The 24,828-nt window shown below is 30.2% G+C and overlaps 3 protein-coding genes across 3 annotated transcripts; all 3 read left to right on the top strand.

Moving 5' to 3' along the window:
- The first annotated feature begins 1,539 nt into the window (after nucleotides 1–1,539).
- LOC126768291 (origin recognition complex subunit 3) lies at nucleotides 1,540–14,410 on the top strand. The gene is made up of 12 exons (XM_050486297.1): nucleotides 1,540–1,746; nucleotides 1,822–1,965; nucleotides 2,034–2,212; nucleotides 2,518–2,626; nucleotides 3,794–4,017; nucleotides 4,568–4,715; nucleotides 6,102–6,227; nucleotides 6,323–6,637; nucleotides 6,729–7,118; nucleotides 7,335–7,568; nucleotides 12,701–12,885; nucleotides 14,220–14,410. The coding sequence occupies exons 1-12, from the start codon at nucleotides 1,720–1,722 to the stop codon at nucleotides 14,314–14,316; spliced, it is 2,178 nt and encodes a 725-aa protein (XP_050342254.1). The 5' UTR covers nucleotides 1,540–1,719; the 3' UTR covers nucleotides 14,317–14,410.
- Nucleotides 14,411–18,913: 4,503 nt separating this feature from the next.
- Nucleotides 18,914–19,575, top strand: LOC126768378 (larval cuticle protein 1-like). Its single transcript, XM_050486403.1, has 3 exons — nucleotides 18,914–18,922; nucleotides 19,010–19,128; nucleotides 19,356–19,575. Exons 1-3 carry the CDS (start codon nucleotides 18,914–18,916, stop codon nucleotides 19,573–19,575), a joined length of 348 nt encoding a protein of 115 aa, XP_050342360.1.
- Nucleotides 19,576–23,614: 4,039 nt separating this feature from the next.
- On the top strand, nucleotides 23,615–24,389 carry LOC126768319 (larval cuticle protein 16/17-like). Its single transcript, XM_050486335.1, has 3 exons — nucleotides 23,615–23,665; nucleotides 23,812–23,933; nucleotides 24,073–24,389. The coding sequence occupies exons 1-3, from the start codon at nucleotides 23,657–23,659 to the stop codon at nucleotides 24,287–24,289; spliced, it is 348 nt and encodes a 115-aa protein (XP_050342292.1). The 5' UTR covers nucleotides 23,615–23,656; the 3' UTR covers nucleotides 24,290–24,389.
- The last annotated feature ends 439 nt before the right edge of the window (nucleotides 24,390–24,828 follow it).

Raw genomic sequence — 24,828 nt, 5'->3', positions numbered from 1 at the left:
CTGGAATAAAAATTATTAACTACGCTACTTGTAATACCATATTTTTGACATTAAGCCTAGGTTGTTTTACCTTACTATATTATTAAGTCGAATAAAATCATAAACATGAACTACAAAAACAAATACTTGATGATCAACCAAGGTGAGAGATCTAGATTCCGAAATTCTGTATCTCTTTGTATGTTTGATTGGTTTACCACAACCATAACAATTTTCAAGTTGCTTTTACCTTGAATTAGTTGTGAGACATCTTGCTATTTGTATCATAGCAGGTGCCGCAGACAGCTATGAGGAGAAAACTAAGTTTTTATGTAAAAGGTTAACAAAATATTTAAAGATCAATGGCGTGGGAGGGGAACGCATTAGAAATTCGCATCTAGAATTTGGGGTTTATAAGGGTTGTTTTTATACGGGTTGGTTGCGGAGATGCTCATGTTGTTGATGTTTTTTATATGAGTTTGAAGTTATACCAATGTTTTAGTATATTTTTTTATAATTATATAAGAGTATAATAAGAGAACTAGACGTGCCTTCCACTAGTGAAATAATAAAATCAACATGTAAATTGTCAGCCATTTTTATTAACACGTGCAAAGTTGCAAACTAAGCAACAGCAAAACATTGCGGTGCACCATACATGGCAGCTCCGCACCGTACATATGGGGTCACGCCCTATGACAAATTCAAACCGTTTTCAGCAAAAAGTAAACAATCACTGTTTAGTTTTTTTTTCTTTATTCTTATTAGTATAAGTTTACTTACAATTACATATTTGCCGTTTGAGCTTTTGATGTTATGATTTTTGTAAGTAATGCCATTGTCAATTTGTCAGTGCCTAGGTGGAGGTGGAGGTGGCCATGTACAATATCAGGCCTTGGTCCGAAAAATATAAGTTAAAATAGTCATTGCCGTCAATTTTTTATAATATTATATTTAGTTAATATATGTTATATGTGTATTTTTTTAATATAAAAATATATATATATATATATAAAAAATATATAAGCTCCAAACCTTCTCCTCAAAAAAGGGAGAGGAGGCCTTAGCCCAGCAGTGGGACATTTACAGGCTGTTACTGTATATGTGTATATTATATATTATTGTAATAATAACTTATATTAAAGCCTTAAATAAATACAAATAAAATTAAAAAAAGTTACTGTACAAATCGTGACCGCACGGAATGGTAGCAAGAATGCCAGCAGCATTTCCTTTTTGAATGGCAATTCCGATTCTCTGGGCGAAAAATGACCCAGCCCTCCTGTCACCAGTAGAGACAATAAGAAGGGGTATCATATTTTTTGTAATATTTATGCTGTTGTTAATTCATTAATTAAAATAATCTATTTTGTGAATTGTGAGTATTTCATTTTTGATTGATTTGAAAAGTGCGGAAAAGGGTTATTGGTCTCATGTCTTTGCCCTATAAAGAGGAAATAATTAAACAAAAGATTAATGTCAATGTCATTATGTCACTTGTCAGATATCAGTTCAGATCACGTTTAAAATTGAATCTATAACTATTTCCTATAGGTACTTCTTAAATATGGACTAATTTTAAAATATGTTGTAGCTGTTATATTTAAACAAAGTATTTAAGAATTTGAATGAAGATCTTCTTCTATCTAAGATCAAAACTGCTTACTGTCATTCTATAAATGCTATTTGTCTTATGCCAATATTAAAGAAAAACAAAATTATTTCAAGATTTTGTATACAATGGAATCAACTACCTCAGTTTCTAAGGTAATATGAAAGTTTTATGGATAGATTTATTTACTTATAAGTTATAGTTTACTTATAAGTAAGTCTCATTTACAGGGTGTATTTTTATTTTCAAATGGATTTAAAAAAACAAAACATTCGAAAAAGAAACCGAAACGCAATATATTTGAAAGTTTGTCCGAAGACTCCTGGTATAAAACATTCAAATATAACTGGAATTTGGTTGAAAATCAATTAAAGGTAGGCTCAAATTTTATACTTTCGCTGTAGGTAATACCTTATTAACATCAAATTGTATATTTACTTAGGAACTTCATGAGCAAACATATAGCATTCTATTGAATGATATTGTAAGTTATGTCAAGTTAGTGAATCAACAGCACGAGTACAGTACATTAGAGGGAATCATACCTAGTGCCACACTATTGACTGGGGTCAATCAGCCAGACTATGTCAATCAGTTTCTAGCCCTTATATATAGAATTAGGTAAGTCTAATCTTTTTATTCTTTATATATTACAATAAGTGCAACTCTGTGCAAACATATGTAGAATTATTGCTGTTGTCTCATTCAGCTTGAATTATTTCTAAGATTTACTGATTCATTATATTTGACTGCATTTTTTTTTAAACATCTCTTCTATATGTCAGATATAATGACACAAAAAAATAAGTTATTTGAGCATTTGTTTATAAACAAATAATAGTTATAAATAAACATAATCATTAGTTTACATAGTTGTTTTGGAGATGAAATATTTGCTATTAAATAAAATTAAAATTATATTTCAGGGAAAATGTAACTCCACATGTTGCTTTGATAAATTCTCAAGATGCTCAAACTGTTAAACATTTGGTGGAAAGTGCTGTTTGGCAGTTAATACATGGACAGGATGTCCTGGTAAGTTAATAATAATATGTAGGAATGAGTTGCTTTCATTTATTATATTTTAAGTGAAAACTTGGATGTAACCCACTCTTCACATATTCTACTGCTACAACAGCAATACTAGTTAGTGGTAGTTGTAGGTGAGCTATTGTAACTAAAATAGCACAAGGGACATAACATCATAGTTCCTAGAATTAGTGGTGTATTGGTGATGTAAGGATTACTTAATATTTCTCACAGTACCAATATCTATAGATGGGTGTCCTCTTGCCGTAACAGCCTGTGAATGTCCCACTGCTGGGCTAAAGGCCTCCTCTCCTATTTTTGAGGAGAAGGTTTGGAGTTTATTCCACCACGCTGCTCCAATGCGGGTTGGTAGAATTCACATATGGCAGAATTTCAGTGAAATTAGACACATGCAGGTTTCCTCACGATGTTTTCCTTCACCGTAAAGCACGAGATGAATTATAATCACAAATTAAGCACATGAAAATTCAGTGGTGCTTGCCCGGGTTTGAACCCACGATCATCGGTTAAGATTCACGCGTTCTTACCACAGGGCCATCTCGGCTGTCCTCTTACCTATGTATATTTCAATAAAAAGATCCCATAGAGTATTATACAATATCATCCAACTGACCAATGGCTAGATGTAAGGCCGCAGACCCGGAAGACTTTTACTTAGTTTTTCTGTCAAAAAATTTTCAATAGCAGCCCAAAGCCCAGAGCTTGGAAATTGTATACTCTCATGCCGTGGAAAGTATGTAAAGCCATTGGTCCTGTGCCTGAACTCTTTCCAGTTGTGTCGGATTGCCGTCCAATTGGATTATGAGAGTTAGGGAATAGAGAGGGCACATATGTTTGTGCATACACTAGAGCACTATGATATTTCCTTCGCAGTTGGCTAATCACTCTTGAGATTGGCCAACATTTTTTTGTTAAAATAGGATTCACATTGTGACAGGAATTAATAGTGACATGAAAATTATAAACTTTAACCAAATTGTACATTTTTAAGCCAAATTAAGGGATATAAGTTTTTAAGTGAAATCTCTTAAAACTCTATTTTCATCGATTTGACCAAATTAGATCCATTTTGCTATTGTTTTTTTTTTAATAATAAATAATAATTAGTATAGGGACTTAAGCTGTTATATTTAATATAAATGCTACTTTCAGGATAACTCTGCTGATGAAAGTTTTGAAAATGACCCAAGTCATAAAGTTAAATTAAAGAAAAATCAATGTACTATAAAAACTTTACTTAATTGGTATCAAGCAAAATATGCAAAACAATCGCCAAAGAAATATAAGCCTGTAGCAAGAAAGGCTTTAGTTATAATAATGCCAGATTTTGAGAGCTTCAATTGTAGTATATTGCAAGATTTTGTAATGATTATTAGGTAAGGAGGAGTTATAATATTTGAATATCTATTAGATCCATACTTTCATCCATTAAATATTTAAAGTATTGTGTGTTGAATCATTTTAACACATAATACCTTATATATCGAAACTCTTTTATGCTAGAGGTTCATTACTAAATTATGAAATCAAATAAAATAAATAAATAAAATTAAAAAGGAAAATTAAAATAGTAATTTCATAAACATATTGAAGCATTTCATGGTTAAAATATGTTAAAATTAGCATCATTCTCAATTAAAACATGTAAGCTGCTTAGAGTACAAGTTTCAATTATAGTAAGTTTTAATAATACTGTAGATAGTAAAGGTCAAATTATTTTTTTATTTTCTTTTATATATTTTATCACAGTTTTTTTTGTATTTATATACATAATATATATAAATGCAAACATTAAATTTCAGTAAGCTTACATATATAGCCTACAAAAGTTTAATAAATTCTATAATTTTCAAAACAAAATAGTATTTTTGAAAACACAAAATATTTATTAAAATATGTTCCAAATTAAAACATTTTTGTTTTCAGTTCCTATGTGCGATCATTGCCAATAGTATTAATATTTGGAGTAGCGACATCGGTTTCAGCTCTACATAAATCATTTCCTTACCATGTCTCATCGAAGTTGCTAATCAAAGTGTTCCATTCTCATCCATCACATGTTTATATGAATCAAGTAAGTATTCAAATATTAGTTTTAAAATTCATAAATTATGAGATGTGTTGTAGGAGAAGGAAGCATTTCTATTTAGGAAATGTTTAAACAAGTTTAATTTTTCCATTCAAGTCTTATATATATAATCAGTTTTGATCAATATTATTACACTCATAATATAAAATTTCATAAAAGTATACTCTGTTCATTTGGATTTTCACTTTTTGACAAACGGAACATAACATAATAATTTTGACAATCGATTTGATTGATATAGTACTATCAAATATCAATTTTTGCTGTTGAATAAAAAAACTAGTTTGAATAAAAGTTTATATTGTTTTATGTCTTATGTATATTTTTACTAAATACGAATAAATATAAATTTGGTTTGTTAACTTTATATTCTATTTTGCAAGTTTTGTAGCAAATAATAGCATAAAAATAAAGTATCCAATTGTTTATTGTATAATGAAGAAGTGTATAACCATAAATATGGGGCTTCAAATTATTAAGTCACACTAAAACTAATACTGTGCCTAATATTACATGAAAGTTTTAAAAAATCCCTTAAATATTCAGTCAAGTATAGTGAGGACTATACGATTAATATGATCAGATTGGGAAAGACTTTCGACATTAATAAATTTAGGTGATAACTTTTCAAATTTCCATGTCGGAAGTGATATATTTATTGTAATAAAACTTGTGAATGTTTATTTGTTAAATTACTATGATATAATTTCCTTAATTTTTGATAAACAAAACCCACAACTTAAAATCATTGGTTGCTTTTCAATATATGTAGTTATTTAGAAATGTTTAATATATATACATATTTTATTTAAATTTGAGTGGATACAAGGTTTTTTCCATATTAAATTTCCTTACTATAAAACGGTTATTTTCAATTAATTTAGTAATAGAATGAAATTATAATTATGACACATGAATATTATTCTAGAAAAATTAAAAAAAATGTACATATGTAGGAAGTCAGAAATTAGATAAGACATTTTAAAAATTTATTTTTACACATTTTAAAGTTTAACTTATATGTCTAGCTGGAACGGTTACTTTCTAAGGCAGATGTAAAAAAGTAAATAAACCAAAAGGACATAGTATAAATGATTATATATATATATATATAGATTTATATATATATATATATATATATATATATATATATAAATCTATATATATATATATATATATATATATATATATATATATAAATCTATATATATAGATTTTATATTAAATAGGCAAACATCAATGCAGGCAACAAGCCATGCTGCTTGTATTTATATACATTTAAACCTCCCATGTTATGTTTTTTTTAATCATTACTTATTTTATTTTAATATTTTTTATACATTTCTTTTGCTTTGTGTCCATAATTTGCAGGTTTTAGAAAACATTTTTTTATCTCACACGAGTCCATTCCACTTAAGTGGCAAAGCTTTTGAATTAATGACAGATGTATTTCTCTTTTATGATTTCTCTGTTACAGGCCTCATTCAAAGTATAAAGGTATGTTTTTAGTATTAAATCTAACAGAGATTTCTAAGCATGCCTAAAACTATGATACTATATATGTTAACAATTAATCCATTTTGTTTTTTTAGTATTGTATGATGGATCATTACTATGGAGATAATATTAAATCACTATGTTGTGTTCCGGACAAACTTTATGAGGCAATTAATAATCTCACAAAAGATGATCTAGAAAATATAAGACAATTACTATCCTTCCGGCCCTTCTTGGAAGTACAGGATTGTGAAACGAAAATCGGTCTCTTTGAAGATGATAATTTTTTCAGAGAAATTTTGTCTAAAGAAATGAATAAGCTTCATGACTATGTACATAGTTTTTACTTGTGCATACGATTGCTTTCCACGTTCGTGAAGGATCTACCAAAGAATACACTCGGAAAAAGTGTATGTATATTTTAGTAGTGTTATCAAAATTAATGTTTAGTTTTACTATGCAGATCGTCCATTATACTTTTTTTATATATATATATTTTAGGTTAGAGAACTTTACGCCAAATGTTCTATAGAATGTGTAACAAGTACACAACCGTATAAAGAATGCATGCAGTTATTAAATTTTCAATCACAATTAAGATTGGCAGAAACTATAAAAGCTGCACTTAAAGATATAAATGCGTCCCTACAAGTAGCCTCGCCAATAAAACCTCTACGATCAACTCCATCTAAAAATAATATTCACAACATTACTCTGAAGGACGACCTTGGGCAAGAATTTGCTAAAACAATAAAAATTCATTTATTGACGTTTTTAAGGCAAATAGAAAATGCAAGCAATGAAACCTCCGTATTTACCAATACTGATATGGATGCGGAAAATGATTTGGACAACGTTAATGTACCTGGTAATAGATATAAATTGAAAGAGGTAAAGAAATACATGATATTAATATACCTGTCTTATACCTGTGTTTCAAATTAATTTCTTACTCTACTGTAATTTAGTAAAAGCAAGCGAGCAATTTAGTGGTATACACCTCGTCCATAGACACTAAAACTGTAGAAAAGCACATCTTACACCGTTGATGCGTATGTTTTTTAAACAATATTAATTGTGTGTCTTTTAAAACAAAATTATTTTCAGAAATTGTTAAGAGCCACGAGAGTTGAAAAAATTCAATCTGAATATGAAATGATACGGACAAGATTTGTGAGTTATTTAGAGGAAGTTTTTACAAAGGGCCTGCAACCGCCGCACACGCAAACATTTCACGAAATTTTGTTCTTCAGTGACGTGGCTAATGTGAAGAAACAAATTGTGGGCTCTCCCCGAGGAGCACTGCACACAGCCCTAAGTAACCCGATGCATTATTTGCAGGTATTTGGTTGATTGTTCACTATGAATTTATTTGAAAAGTATATACTTCCTTAGCGAACGGCCTAATCTTTGCTTATATATTTTTTTTAAATTTTACTTTCAAAGTTTCGATAATAATGTTTTATTCAAACTGCCATTAATAGCGTTCCCATTTCACCATTTACCAGTAAGGTACCAGTAAGTAGGCTATGCCTGAGTCCACGGTAGCATTCGAAAGCGATCCTGTGTGATCGCTCCTCGTTAAGACGGAAAGGATACCGCTGGTTTTTTAGTGGGTATTCCGATGTTCGGGGCGCTCTCGGCGCCTTGGACACCGGCGAGCCCCACATACCCCCCCGCTGGGTTTTTCCAGCGTTAAAAAAAGGCTATTGCTGATTTATAAGGCAATGCACCATTTCGAGAAATATTTAAATAATAAAAACCAAGCAATCGCCTATTTAAAGCTATTATAATTTGATATAAATTTAGGTAACTAATCATAGTTATAAGCATTAAATGCATTCCTGAATGAAATCAGAACTAAAACTGTTACTTGCTTATTCCCTAATACCTCGTGGATATTTTTAATAACTTTAAGCAAAGCTATATAGTGGTATATCTAGTTGAATATAGCTATATTTTAAATTTATTCAAGCACCATAGAAAGAAACGGTAACATAAATTGGGCGATAGTGATTGGACAGAGAAGGATTTCAATATCAGTTTTATAGATTATGGGATAACAAGTCTTTTCACTTATTCTGGAATGTTTTTGGGGATAGGGAGTAATTAATTATATACGTGATGATGTACAATAGAGAATTAAGAATATGATATATTATATGACTTCTCTTATCACAATTGATTTAGCCTTTTATTTATTTATTTAGTGTACTGGAAACAAACAGTGAAATAATTACAATAAAATAAAAAATATAAAACAATTCTTAAACCAAAACAGTTTCCATTTATAAATTAATCATAAGTAATTACAAAACAAGACATTTTTTATATTTAATAGGTGCATGAAATTATATAATTCATTTATATAATTTAATTTAATATAAATTTAATTTTTAAATCAAGAAAACATAATTTAATAATAAATAATCAAATTATAATTAATTAATTAAAAATGCATCATTAAATTAAGGCTCTTCAGAGGAGAAATGTTTGTCTACATACTATTGAAAGTAATGACTAGGTTAGGAAAGAGGCTTTAGATACAATATCAGAACGAATTATCATTAACACAAGTGATTTATCGGGTGAAAGCGAGGAAGAGGATGTTTACGAAATGTCTAGACTTCAAGAAATTCATGATTAAAAATTACGTTTAAAAGTTTTTGTATGTTTATTTATCTGCTGAACGTCCTCTACTACAAACGTAAAGCGTCTTCAGGCTATATAAAGAACTTATAAATAAGATTTCAATTTTTTAAGTCAAGTTTTCATGTTCTAATTTCAATTTGTAAAATGAAGAACTTTTTGAATAAGTTACCCGGCTTTTACTATTAGAGATGGTTATATTATTGTAATAATCTATTTCGACCACGGCGGGCATTCTCTGCCGAGATAAGCCATTTGCGCAGGAAATCTTATAGTGCACGTAGAGTGCGCAAACACAAGTGTGCTCTGTTTCCACACTCATAAATTTCAACGGGACGGTATTCCGAAACCGCCTTTAGGCCCAAGACCAACGGCCGAATTGGAAACAAGGTACGAATAATAAATAAATAAACACTTAACAGTAACGCTCTACCAATACATAGATGGATATGCAAAGCTCACCATAAACATCGAGATAACATTTGCATTTTAATCCATTATTAACGGCCTATAATTCTTTCATTGCTAGATTAGGGCTTTCCCTTCTTAAGAGAAGTTTAGCTTACTAAACATTGCTCTAATAAGGATATAAACCTTCGGATAAAATTCATGTGTTTTATCCAATCATCTCATAGAATTCTATTTAAATTAAAATTACGTTGACTCGTCAAGCATTACCACTGGCTTGGAATGTGGATTCTACCTTGAAGAACCGGTAAGACACTCAGGCTTAGTTTTTCTTTTAAAGAAAACAAATATTTATTATTAAAGTTAATATGTTGACACATTTTAGAAAACTTGTAATCGTGAGTCGTATTTCAGTAAATTTTTTGAATATATTAGCGACTTTAAAGTCTTTATGACGCTCGTTTATAATCAATTTTATAGGATTATTTTTATTTCTTGCGAATACATTATTGACAAAATGCTACTTCTTGATATTTTGAGTTAAAAATTTTATTTTTATATACAATTATTTTGGTATAAGCACAAACACGCTTGATTTCCCATCATTTCAAGATTATGTGGTTTCTTTTTTTCCTTTTTCTGGCGTGTATCTACGCTATTTCAGCGCAAAATATTCTGCCAATGTCACGTATAAAACACATGACACGTACGTATATATCGTTTAATGATGGAAAAAGATAATGTGGATTTCATGACTTCAGATTATTCATGCAATTTATCTCTGAATAAGCCTACTATGCCTATTCATTAAATCTATTTGTATTAGAATTTTAAGTATTATTTCATTACAAATTCAAATCTATCCAGATTATTCTGATACTTTTTTTATTTTTATTTTATTTTTAATATATTTTGTATACATATCTTATTTTTGTACATATGTTTAATGTAATAATGATTTAAGATTGATTAATTTTATTCTATTTATGCAAAAAAGTTTTTTATTTACTAATCTAATGTATGCAGATACATAAAAATACAAACTTTTTACTTAATTGCTTTGGCGATTCGATATTTAATATATGACTGAAATTTAGTCTTCACTTATTATTGTTAAAGCGGTGAATATATACGTATTAAATAAGTAAACGATTTATTTACTTTCAAGCCAAAGTTATTAAGATGTCCTTGAACTTTTGTATAAATCTTTAGTCATAAGGTTGAATGTAGTGACATGTGTTAGGCAAACATTACAGAATTGAATGATATTTGTTGGCGTTAAATAAAAAAATATCTGGGTTAGGCTAACAAATTATTTATAAATAATGCGAAACACATTCATTGCTAAAATATTATATGAAGGGAAAACTAATAATTTGAATGATATAGCATAATATAAAATATATATTTAACATGCCTGCCTGCATTTGAAGATAAATAAATAATGCTTAGTATAAATAATAAATATTTTTTTTACAACTCAATTGAAAGTGATTAAACAAAGTATTTGTGTAGGCTATGCAGCCATAAACTTACATCCAAATATTTGACGAATACTTATAACTTGTTTGTACTTATATTAAAAAATGCACTTATATAAAAAGTATATAATAGTAATATGTAAGAGATAAGTAATAAGAGAATCTATAGTACATTTTTGTTAAAGAATAAACTAAATTTGTCTTCAATTTGTGTATCGTATGTATTCGTAAATCGTAGATAAAGAATTATTCGAAGAAGTTTAATTTTAGTTCCTATAAATGTAAACGGATGTCATCATTTTAGCAGCTTCTTTAATAAATGGTTATGTCAAAAGTTCAAGGTGTTTGTTTACGTTATTATTGAATATGTTATAGATAATGTATAATTTTGTGCCTGTTTTTAACTTTTATGATTGCAGTATTGTTTTGTTTTTATTTCCTGAATATTAATATGATATAATAATGAATAAATTCATTATTTTATAAAAAAAAAGTATGTTTACAATACTTTTATACATATGTCGGTTCACACAAAACTATATTTCTGACCTTACTAACAAAGAAAATTGAATTGAATAACTATTCACCCGTTAATTTGTGTAACGGGTGAATTTTAATTTAAATAATTTTAACACAACAATTTCTCTTTCATTAATTTTTGGAAGGAAAAGCACGTGTGTACGACGGTACAACCGCTTTAAAATATTTCTTAATAATTGGGTTAATATTAACGGTTATTTATAATAATTATATTATCATGTAATGATGTTTGCTCCTACTTTCGAATTGGATAAGACAGAGCAGGAATATTGTCCTTTATTTTTAAATAATAAAACCAACATTGTTCTATTTTTTATTATTAATAGGTATCAGTTTATTAAGGAGAAAGCTTTTGGCAGTAAGATATTTACAAGAATTGTTTTTCTAAAAATATAATTTTATATGTTAACTTGGATATCGCTTAAATAAATTGGTTATTGAAATTGACAGAAGTTGTTTCAGTATCCGTGATACAAATGAGATGTGAATTATTTAATTGAATTTTGCTGAAGATACTAATAATAAACATTCAATAATCAAAGCGATGTAGGCGATAAAAAAATCATTAAAATATCTTATAATTTTAAATGTCAATGTCGGGTAATATCATTTGGACTGCCCCGCGCATCTCAGAACATGTTTTTTTTGTAACCTTTTTTTTTAAAACATGATAAATATTCTTTTCTATAAGTTTTAAACAGTATTGTTAATAAATTGTAAATTTTATGTTTATTTCTTATACAAAGTAGATAATAGTAGAGTAAATAATATTTGCTATATTTCGATGCTAATTATGGGATCTTTAATGTTAAAACTTCCTATTTCTGTAAGAGCTGAATGTTATAAAACTGTGTATAAACCGAAACAGTAAAACACTCATTATCATTAATCATTACCTTCTTGGTAATGCGTTTTTGCGATAGAAAATTTAATGAGTAGAATCTATCCAGATGTGTGTAAGTAATTATTGTACATTAACAAATAAAATAGGGGATTACAAATTTTTATGTACATTATTTTTGTTTATGTTTTATCTTCAAAAGAAACAAAATGTTGTAATATTATTTTCAACTTTTGTAATTATAAATACGAGTGAAATGTTTTAAATAGAAAAAAATAAATATAGTTACAGCCTGTAAATGTCCCACTGCTTGTCTAAGGTTATCTCCTTCTTTGGAGAAGGTTTAGAGATTATTCCACCACGCTATTGCAGTGCGGGTTGCTATACTTTTGTCATTTTATTGTACCGACTTACAAGTTCCTCCTCACATTGCTTTCCACCAAAGAAGATGATAACATTAATTATAACCAAATGGAAAATTTAGTAGTAAAAAATTCATGAAATTATTTTTAAATATTAATTATAATTCGTTTTTTTAATATGTTCGTTTTTAGTGTACGTGCTGCCATTTGCCTTCAGTAGACAGCATTTCATATACATTACCTGATGTATCAATAGCGTACAAGTTACATCGTGAATGTGGCAAACATATCAACTTGTACGACTGGCTACAAGCCTTCGCTGCGGTGCTTCGACCTGATGAGGACGATGAGGATCGATACAAGGACGTTAATATTCAGTAAGTATTAGTTCCGTGGGTATAAGTCGTGTGGTTTCCGATAATGTGGGGTAGAGTCACGTCTATCCATGGGTGTTGTAAGTCTGTAAGGTGAAGTGGCTAGTTAAAAGCCGCAGATTGCGAAGTCCTGGATGCAATTCCTCGGGTGGGGCCGGTCGGGGCATTAAAAAGTTGTTGGAGTTCTCTGTCGTGAAATTCTTAGTAGCAGCTTGGAGTCTGGAACTTAACAATGTTTATACTCCCGTGTCTCGAAAAGCGCGTAAAGTCATCAACGCCTGATCTCAGTCTTTCAAATTATGAAAGTGATGGAATAAGGAAGTCTGTCTGTGAAATGTTATAATATATCTTACAATAATTATATATAATTATTATTAACTGCCCAATACAAGTTATTAAGTTTTTCGAAAATTCTCAGTAGCAGCCCAGTCTGGAAGTTAGAAGTGTGTACACTCCCGTGCCGCAGAAAGCACGTAAAGCCATTTGAACTCTTTCCGGTCAGGTCGGATTGCCGTCCCATCGGATTAGGAGAGCTAGGGAATAGAGAGTGCACCTGTGTTTGCGCACACACTTGTGCACTATGATATATCCTGCGCAGTTGGCTAATTTATCTTGAGATTGGCCGCCGTGGCCGAAATTGGTCTGGAAGGTTATTATTATTATTACTAATTATTATCATACATAATATTTGTATGATATAGTTATTTTTAGAGTCAGTGCTAGTCAATACAAATAAAACGAAACGTATGTGTGTGATTTAAAGTCATATCTAAATTTGCCTCATATTTCTTTAGCTGTCTACTTTATTTCAATATTAGTTTATCATGGTATTGTAAATATTAACAAACAGTAATCAACACATTATTTTTAAGGGTTCAGTTTTAGTGTACCAGCATTTTTTTACCTGAATAAAAACATATTTTATTCATATTTAAAACTAGCTGTCCTTCCTAGCTTCGCAGGGGTGAGCGATCCCGTGACGTCCCCCGACAAGATGGAGTGGGTACCGCTGGTTTTTAGTGGGTATTCCGGCGCCTTCAGCGCCGGCGAGTCCCACATACCCCCCCACCTTATGTGGGGGAAACACATAAATGTGTTTATCCAGCGAGAAAAAAAGGGGTAGAAAAAGGGTTTACATAATCATTTATATTATAGCACAAACATACAGGTAAAATTCTAGTCTACGCTTCTAATGACAATTTCCTTACAGAACAACGCAATCATTTTATTGTTCTGAACCAGGATCCGACATCTGCATCCGTATATTTGAAATAAAGGCTTTCGATATTGCATACATTCTAATTAAAAATATACTTAAATATTTATTTTGTTCGCAGAGTTCGATTTACGCGTGCCGTATCGGAGCTACAATTTCTTGGTTTTATAAAATCATCTAAAAGGAAGACTGACCATGTCATGCGTCTGACTTGGTGATTTTTTTTACCTTAATATCACATGCTCATGATTTTTATTTATTTTTAATTTTTAGTAATAAATAAATGAGATTCAATAAAGCATTTCTAATACGGTTCAATATTTCATTTCATCTCGTATTTTATCTTATTAATTATTCAAATATGTTTAATCATTTGTCTATTTAAAGTCTGAGTTGTTCAAAAACTTGTAATTCGCTACTATTATCCTAAACCTGTCGCATACATATTTAAGAAATTAATTTAAAAAATCGACCGTGTTTTAGTGGTTAGGGGAAAATCATTTAATACGACGTGCGTGCGCGTAAGTTAAACAAATATTGGAATAAGTTTTCATAAAATTCGATCGATATAAAGTAGACGAATATGTTACACGGTTAATACTTAACAGTCAAAGCAGTTCAAATTACACAACATTTTTTTTACTATAGACACAAGTTTTTGATTTTTAGATTAATAATTTATTGAACGGTTTTAGTCAATGGTTAACTTTATTAAAAATACTACACGGTAATTTTACACAAGCCGCAGTAATATATATTTTTTAAAACTCAAAACAAAACATAATTTCGAGAATGTGTTTTTTTTAATATAACAGTAACTTGTTTATATTTATAACTGTTCTAACTTTTTAAGGATATGTATAACGAAAGGTTTTCTTAATTTTATTAAATGGTAACTAATTAATTCGCATGTTTAAATTGTTGATTGCATATTCTTATGATTGTAAATTAGTTATATACAGATTTTATATAGAATAGGAAGGCAAGTGGTAAGTGGTCACTAACGCCCATAGACATTGACATTGTAAGAAATGTTAACCATCGCTTACATCACCAATGCGCCACCAACCTTGGGAACTAATATGTTATGTCCTTTGTGCCTGTAATTACACTGGCTCACTCACCCTTCAAACCGAAACACAACAATACCAAGTACTGCTGTTTTGCGGTAGAATATCTGATGAGTGGGTGGTATCTATCCAGACGAGCTTGCACAAAGCTCTACCACCAGTAAACGTAAAATTAGATAAAACGTAAAATCCTTAAAATAAAATAAAATTCAATGTTAATATTTCCTTAAGTAATTTTAAATTAGCTATTTAGTTATTTATAAAATCACAAATGTTGGCTAGCAATTCTGATTGTTCGACTATGCACGAAAGTCGACCAAGAAAAATTTGAGAAAACTAGTATACGCTGGATACAGTGTGGATGACCTTGAGAAGAGATTAAAAGTGATGAGACGCTTATTAGCTTTCATCGGATTTTGAGCATTTCAACGGTTGTTAAGGAAAGACGGTGTTATTAAGTATATAAAAATGTAGCCAATGTACAGTACAGTAACAGCCTGTAAATGTCCCACTGCTGGGCTAAGGCCTCCTCTCCCTTTATGAGGAGAACGTTTGGAGCTTATTCCACCACGCTGCTCCAGTGCGGGTTGGTGGAATACACATGTGGCAGAATTTCGATGAAATTAGACACATGCAGGTTTCCTCACGATGTTTTCCTTCACCGAAAAGCACGAGATGAATTATAAACAGAAATTAAGCACATGTAAATTCAGAGGTGCTTGGTGGTTTGAACCCACGTTCATCGGTTAAGATTCACGCGTTCTTACCACTGGGCCATCTCGACTTTTTTATTTTAGCCAATGTGCTTGGGGCTAAAGCAAGCATGCAAATTGCCGTGGTATATAATATTTATTAATTTAAATTAAACTCGTTTTCGTCTCGGTCGATCTTTTGTAAATAGGTAATGTGAAAATTGAAAAAAAATGTATTATTTATGTACATATGTGTAATTAAGATTTTCGTTCGAAGGGTACGATTTCTTATCCGTTTTTATATGACACTTTTTAAATTTATAAAGTATTATTTTTTAAAACGTTTCAATTGAAGTAACCTAAATTGAGATATATTAAACATACTTCAAGTTATAAAACTCATTAATCCTCTATTGGTGGAAGACCGAACTCTGATAGCGAGAGTTAATAAAAAAAGTAAACTTGACGTAAATATTTTTTATTAATGTATTTAAATTATTATCTATAAGGGTAAAGTCATATAGGATGTTTCTATGTGTCTATGTCATAGGAACGTGGTATGAAATTGGTTTCATATCTTTTCTTTAGAATTCAATTTATGAAGTTTTAGTAGATTCATGATACTACTTATTACTATATTATTTTATTCATTCTAACAAAATTATTAACATTTATTTTGATTCTTGGCACTTGACTATTTGATATATAAAAATAGAATATTTAATAACAGACATATAAAAAGCATTAATGTGACTTTGTCTTTTCTTGTTTTGTTTATTGGATTTGTATATTGCACTATAAAATACTTCAATTGGTAATAATTTCTATCACACGTAACACACATATTACACGCAAAAGTAAAAAAAGACAGCGGAGACCATAAATTGATAATTAATTTGTGACATCATAATTGTAATTATAATGATTAGTCAATAGCTTTTAAGTATAGATTGGGTACATTTTACAATAGATATTATTCAATAGACATATAAGTTTTATGATTGGTTCAAAAACTTTGATATACGTACAAGTTTGCCAAAAAAAAAACTTGCTGACCTTGAATTATAATTTCACGATACGAAATAAAGATCGAACCCGACCTCTGGAAAGGTTAAGAGCACATCACTTTTATTTGTGTCTTACATAATGACGATGCTGATTGCGGGACAAGTTTTTCTAACGCTTTGATTTTAAAATATGCAGGTCGATATATATTGTTGTTAATGATTATTATATTTTATTTGATTTTAGCTAATTTTAAATATGGTTAGCTAGTTTGTAAACTTTATCAAATAAAAAAAATATCGTTGGATAGGTATTTTTAAGCTGAACAAAAGTTGTAAATCGTAGTCCGTCTAGTGTTATGCTTTATTAAATATGGCAGTTTAAGTTTAATCATATTTTGTTTATTTTAATTTATTATACAAGAGTCAAGATATGATATAACCTATGTTAGGTTGACTGCAATAGACGACGTCGGCGTCGTCTCGGCCGTCCCACAGCCCCGACGCCCGGGGCTTAAAAGATAGGGCGTAACCCTGGGACCGTGGATGCGTGAGGTGGGGGCCTCGCGTGTCTTATTTTAGATGGCCCTGAGGAGGACGGCAGCCGGAATGGCCTGCCGTACGAACTAGCGAGGAGTGCGGGGGGGCGAGATTACCTTCTCCCTCTGAGGAGAGCTCCGTCGAGCCAGGAGCGGAGTAAGCACGGGAGAGGCCGCGGATGCGTTATATCAACACGTTCCCGCAGCCTCTCCGATCCGTGCCGAGGACGGCCATCGCAGTGGTTTTAGTGGGTAAGAATCCCACAAAACCCAATTACCCCCTCCATTGGAGTTGGGTACCTTTCTGAAGGTTTACACTGTGTGAAAAAAAAGGTTGACTGCAATAAAAAAAGTTAATGTTTCTATAAACTGGTTTATTCAATAGATTGTGAACATAATAAATTCCTAATTTGTTTAGTACCTACTGTGGCAAATATTAACATTTTGGCTTTTTGAATGCCAATTTTAATAAGCGTTCAAATTGACTAACAAACATCAATAAATCATTTATATTTACTATAGTTTTTGGTAATTGATTATAAATGGTTTATTTATTTTTTACGCATTGATAGATATATTTAAGGTACCAATAAAATGTTATTGTTGGCCGACTACTGAATAATTACCTTAATATTATTTTGTTTCTTAATAAAAAGTTATATCAACTAGTTATATATGCGTTTAAATATAAATACTTAATTTTTCGAGTTACATCTCCCTTTACTGCAGGTAAAATGCTTCAAATTTTATTATTGTATTTTGATACAAAATACCACAATTGACTTTTTATAAAATACTGTGCGGACATATTGGGACGGATTCAATCGTTCTTCTATATAAAACTAATATTATTTTTGATTCAATGTGATAAAAAAAATCAGTAATAAAATAAGTTATTAAAATAAATATTAAAATACACAGATAACACGATTGTTCTGTAAGATTTTGTTCAATTAATTATTTTGATGTACCCGCATACTCGATATCAGACTAATTCTTAAAAAAAATTATTATTAATAATACTATCTCCTGCATCGATTACTGCTAAATACTAATAGTTTGTACATATCGTAGGTACTGTTTGTCGAAGTATTGATTGCGTAGCCAAATATCTTACAAAGCTAAAAATCTATCATTTAAAAAAATATTAACATAGAAGTCAAAGTTGAACATGTACCTTGGCCTAATACATGAGTATTACATACCTACATGAGTACGTTAACGTAGATATTTTAAATTTGGTGACAAATTATTATGTAAATAGATGTGAATAAATTATTCGAATTCTGCATGAGTGCGTGTTGCACACATTGTTACATGATATCTTACGCGTTAGATGACGATCAAACATGATATTCGGGGATCTGACATATCGAAACTGTAGGTTTTTTGTCGTTTGACATTCCGTTCGAACGTAACGCCTGAATAAATGTATAAAAGATTTTGCTCCGATCGTTAAGGCATCAGTCGCTCATTTGGAATCCAAGTATACGAACCTATCTAATCAACCATGAAATTGGTACGTTAAAGAACAAAATTGGGTATTTTTCTTATTGATTGTTTAAATATATATATATATATATAGTTAATATTTGCATCTCTTTAGATCATTGTCGCCCTCGCCTTCGTGGCTGTTGTCGCCGCTGTCCCCGCTGTTGAGCAACATCCCATTGCGATTCTTCGCGCAGAATTTGAACACGATCCTAAGGGTGGCTACTTTTACAAGTAAGCATCGATTATCGTCATTTAGTCTTAACATTAACCATACTGATCATCATTATACATTTACAAAATGTATTGTTATTAATTACTATTCAACAATTTAAATATTTAGGTTAATTATAAAATTATATTTAAAAAAAATACTTCTCAATGTATTAATATATTAAAAATATGGTTTTTCGATACAATTTACAATAATATTAATTCAGTACACAATTATTACATTTCAGTTATGAAACCGAAAATGGAATCCAACGTGTCGAGCATGGTGAAGTAAAGGAAGTTGCTGACGAGGATAAAAAGATTCACCCCGTTGTAGTAGTCCGTGGTTCTTACTCATACACCGATGAAAACGGCAAGCCCGAAATCATCAACTACGTTGCTGACGAGAACGGTTACCGCCCTGAGGGAGACTCCATCCCCAAGGCCCCAACCCCATCCAAGAGATAAACAATCAATAACTTCGCTGACACTAAAACTTTCAGTGTATAATTGATTAACTATAATAATTCTTAGTCAATTATTCATGGAAAAATATAAAGAAATGTCATCTTAAATGAAGAACTTTGAGTGTTGTGGTGCAGCATCCGCCATAAAGCTCTTTCACTTCTCTCTATGATTTGATGCGCACTGCCATGTTTTGTACGTTTTTATTATTTGTTACGTTACCATGTTTTGTACAGCAAATAAAGTCCATTGATTAAGTATTCAGTATATTTTTTTTAAGTTCCTATTTCGATAATTATTTCATATGGTCTATTATCTATAGTCTGGATTCGCAAAAACGGTATTCATTTTAATCTTATCTGGAAAATGTTATACACAAAAATATATATTGATTCATGATATTACATTGCAATTAATTTAAATTTTATTATATTAGGAGTTTTTTTTATTATATTGCTATCAAGTAAAAGCAAAAATCAAACAAATAGTCAGTTCAGAGGAAGGTTGCTAAATATAACGCTTATGTAATATGAATAATTTAACGTATATTTTAGAAAAATATAGTAGAGTCGGTCTTTGTTTGTAGATTGTCTGTTTGTTGACCGTCTGCCGTAATCATAAGGCAGCGTCATCGGGAATTTATTTACAATTTAAAGCACGTGATATAATGTGTATTTTTTTATTTGGAACAACATGAAACTATATATATATATATATATATATATATATATATATATATATATATATATATATATATATATATAGTTTTTGAACTTAGTTTTTCATTATGAAAAACTAAGTTCTCGCAATACGAAAAAAAATTAAGATTTTAAGTACTAATAAAAAAATATAGACAAATAACTATATGACAATAAAAACTGTATGGAGTACAGCACAGTCATATATATATGTTTTGCTAACAGAATCAATAGATTACAAGGGCAGCATTTAAATAGCACATATCTAATTATGCTAAGATGAAACTTTTATGTTTGCTAAAGTTATTCCAACTGCTTATACTGGATACCTATATTTTACGAATCGTTATTGTACATGAGTAACCGGCCGTTTTAAGTTATTTAGTTAAAGTTACAAGTAACAAGCCGTTAAGTTAAAATGTTTTTTTTATGTCACAGACATGTTAACTTAGAAACATTTTAGGCGGACGCTTCTCAAATATGTCAAGACGACAATTCATCAACAAAACTATTATTTCTTGAATATACTAACTGGAAATTAGGTATTCTTACTTAAGATGAAAGTCTATAATATGACTGCCTCATTGGCCAAGTGGCTAAATATAAACCGGTCCTGCGCCTGAACTCTTTTTGGTCATATCGGATTGCCGTCCCATCGGATTTTTTTGAATAAAGAGTGCACCTGTGTTTGCGCACGCATATGTGCACTATAATGTGACCTGCGCAGTTGGCTTATCTCTCTTAAGATTGGCCGCCGGGGCCGAAATCGGTCCGGAGGACTTTATTATTTATTATAATATCGTATAAAGTTCTGCCTTAGTTGAAATTCAAAAGATAGAAAGGCTCCTATTTAACTTTAGTAGTAGGTAGGTGATGAATAACCTATGCTCTGAAAATTATGATTTTAAATATATTTGATTCCGAATAGTATTGCCCTAAAAGCAATATTGTGTGAACTTGTTACATGTGTACATGATAATCTTATAAGGCAATTTATATGTAATTTAAAGATTGTAACACATACATTATCAATTATTTAATTGTAGCATTCAAAATGTTTTGAGTATTGTTTACATAGACTTTATATATAACTTCGCCTTTAACGGGCTTAGAGCTACTTCATATTTTTATTTTCTGCATTTTTTTATTTCACGCAAATACAGTTAAATCGAATTTAATTAAAAATTAATAATGATCATACGATTGTACACGTCGTATTGAATGATGTTGGCTTGGAATTAGAGTTTAGGATGTCTTGAGATTTTGGAAGTCTCGGGACTCGAAATATCCTAGAAACAAAAGCACGGGACATCCTGATACTTCGAGACTTAAACTCAGATTTTTTTAGTTAGTTGTTCTTACAAAATAACCATTCAACCAATAAAAATTCAAATTTAAATGTATTTAATATTATATGATATTTATATATTTAGTGAAATTATTGTAAATGGTTTAAATAAATAAAAATATATCATTACAGTTTATCATTGGGCAGGCGAACTCTAATCAATAAATAATATAATTTATTTTTAAATAAAATATTCTAGCTATAAAATGAAGCTGAGATGGCCTAGTGGTAAGAACGCGTGAATCTTAATGATCGTAGGTTCAAAACCGGACAAGTACCACTGAATTTTCATGAATTGTGCTTATTTTGTGTTTATAATTCATCTCGTGCTTGACGGTGAAGGAAAACGTCGTGAGGAAACCTGCAAGTATCTAATTTCATTGAAATTCTGCCACATGTGTAAGCTCCAAGCCTTCTCCTCAAACGGGAGACTTTGGCCTTAGCCAGCAATAGGACATTAACAGGCTGTTACTGTTACTGTTATTGTAGCTATAAAATAGATAGATCGTCATATATATCATATCGGTAGTGTAAAATTTCTGAGTCCGCAATAACAATGGGCTAAGATTTAAGAAAATTTGGATTTAAGATATTGCTTAAGACGAGGACGCCATAAGGTTTGCAACTATATAATCTTAACTAAAAAAATACATATTTCACTTAATTTTATAAATTATCATTGCATATATTTTTCTTTTTATCATTTCGGTATTTATATATAGGTTTATACCGTACGTGCTATAACTATTGACATAACAAATATATTTGAATAATTAATAAATATTTGAAATATAATATGAAAATATAGCTAAATGTTAGCTATAACTGCGCAACTTATGTTTCGTTTATTCTTATAAAAGCAAATAGTGATCAATCGCGAAGTATTGCATCAATATTTATTGATTTTAATTTTAACTTTTTAATCTTAATTTGCACGAAGCTTATTTCTTATTATTGTAAATGCAGCTTTCATTCATTTTATAACTATTACAAAACGATACAAGTGACGCGATGCGTCCGTTGCATTACTTCTACGAACGCCGAAATCGCTTCGGAGCGCCATTATAGTAAGCACCAACAAGATAGACCAAAACTGATAAATTAAGCACAACTGTCTTACATATAAATATTTGGTATAACACGAGATATATAACGACGAATGGCGGACATCATTAATCACCTTTTGAATAAATTGCGATAACCCGATACTTTTGACCTTTCACCTTGAGTTTTTTTAGTAGACGTAAGTTCGGTTGGGATTTTTGATATTTCTTTTGTAAAAGTATACCTAAAATCTCTACCAATTTTTAGCTTTGTAAAAATTATTATAAGCTTACCACTTTTTTTGTCTGTTTTGACCAAACTACTTGTTTGTCAGATAGTCACGAAACATTTAATAAAGTTGGGATATACCTAACTCTGTCAGAATATCAGATTTAAAATTGCACGTTAACTTTTTTTGCAGTGCATTATGTTACATAGGTATTAAAACTAAATGGTTAAGTGAAGTAGACCCCAAAGCCCCGGGTCGCCCGGCCCTTAAGCTGGAACCGTACGTATAAAATAGAGTTTTTAGGGGTTTAAGTTGTTGATATAGGTATTACATTCCTTATTTTTATAATGTCAGCTATGGAATCTAAGATGTAGTGTGCGACTTTTTTCTAGCATACTCAATTGATTCACTCAGTCTGCTATTTCGTTACCTATAAAATAACTAGTTAGTAGAGATCATCTATACAATGTTACTATGTCATGCATTTACAGAAAAATAAAAATACCTTTCACATTATATTCAACCATTATAGTTCAAAGGTTTTTATAAGTTACGCATTATTCAAGTAATATAAGGATAACAAAAAAGTTCTTTACCTAAAGATGTTTCTGTGAAAAAAATATCACAATATTTACAACACCATTTGACATTACGTTTATTTGAGCGCAGTCGAGGCAAATGTATAAAAGGTAATATTCCGAACATTAGAGCATCAGTTACACCTTTGCTTTTGACGAAATCAAACCTAAGCAATAATCTAACAAAATGAAAATGGTAGGTTGTTAATTTCAGAATTACAACCCATTTTGAAATTAACGTTTATACGTTAATAATAATTAATACAATATTTTGCTTATGATTTATATTAAAATAAACATTGATATAAAACATTTTTTATTATACTTACATAACTATTGTAGATCATTATTGCCCTCGCTATCGTGGCCGTCGTTGCCGCCGCACCTGTTGAGAAGGAGACCCTACAGCCCAAAATCCTTCGCAGTGAATTTGACCAACTCCTCGATGGCAGTTATAGTTACAGGTAAATTGATTTTTGAATATTTATTAATAATTTAAGTCTAATAAAATATTCTAGTCTATAAGTACAATTAGCTGTTTTAATTTATAAAAAAATTAGTTTGTTATTATTATTTCTAAACATGTTTTTTTAAATATTACAGCTATGAAACCGAAAATGGTATAAACCTACAAGAAAAGGGTGAACTTAAAGAAACTATAGATGAAGATAACAAACCACACAGCGTCGTGGTAGTCCGTGGATCCTTCTCCTACACCAACGACCAAGGCAAATTGGAAACCATCACCTACTACGCTGATGAAACCGGCTTCCACCCTGAAGGAGACTCAATCCCTAAGGTGCCTGCATCCAGGAGATAAATAATAACTACCAAGGAAATTAACTATGAAAAGAAAATCGATTAAATAATTATTTTATTTAGTCGGTTAAAGTATATGAGTAAAACAATAAGTAATCTCAGTGCCATATATTTGTACATTTTGTTGTCAACGTTAACTTGTGGTATTCTTAAAGCGAATAAATATTACTGACTTTTTAACTTATATATTTTATTGAGTGACCATTTCATATTAGAATTGGGATAATTAATATTCTTTTACATTTAACGTATAGTGTTAGATTAGAAACTGTTTTAATAGTCATAAAGGGAAGATCTACATAATTCTTTAAACAAATATTTCGTCATTTCAAACTTATTGCGAATAATATATCTATATACATTTTAAAAAGAAATTCTGCCCTCCTTGATCAGAGCATAAAATCTGCGAAGATATTGTTTTCGATGTCTATTATGTAAATTTGGGTGGTCTTATTATTTATTTTGTTCGACTATTAACGCAATATTCATAGACTTTTGGGACTATTAAGAAATACTAAGTAAACATTACGTAACTACGTA

The sequence above is a fragment of the Nymphalis io genome, chromosome 5, assembly GCF_905147045.1.
Source record: "Nymphalis io chromosome 5, ilAglIoxx1.1, whole genome shotgun sequence".
Lineage (NCBI taxonomy): Eukaryota > Metazoa > Arthropoda > Insecta > Lepidoptera > Nymphalidae > Nymphalis > Nymphalis io.
The sequence above is the reverse complement of the archived record's forward strand: the minus strand, read 5'-3'. Positions and strand labels throughout refer to the sequence as shown.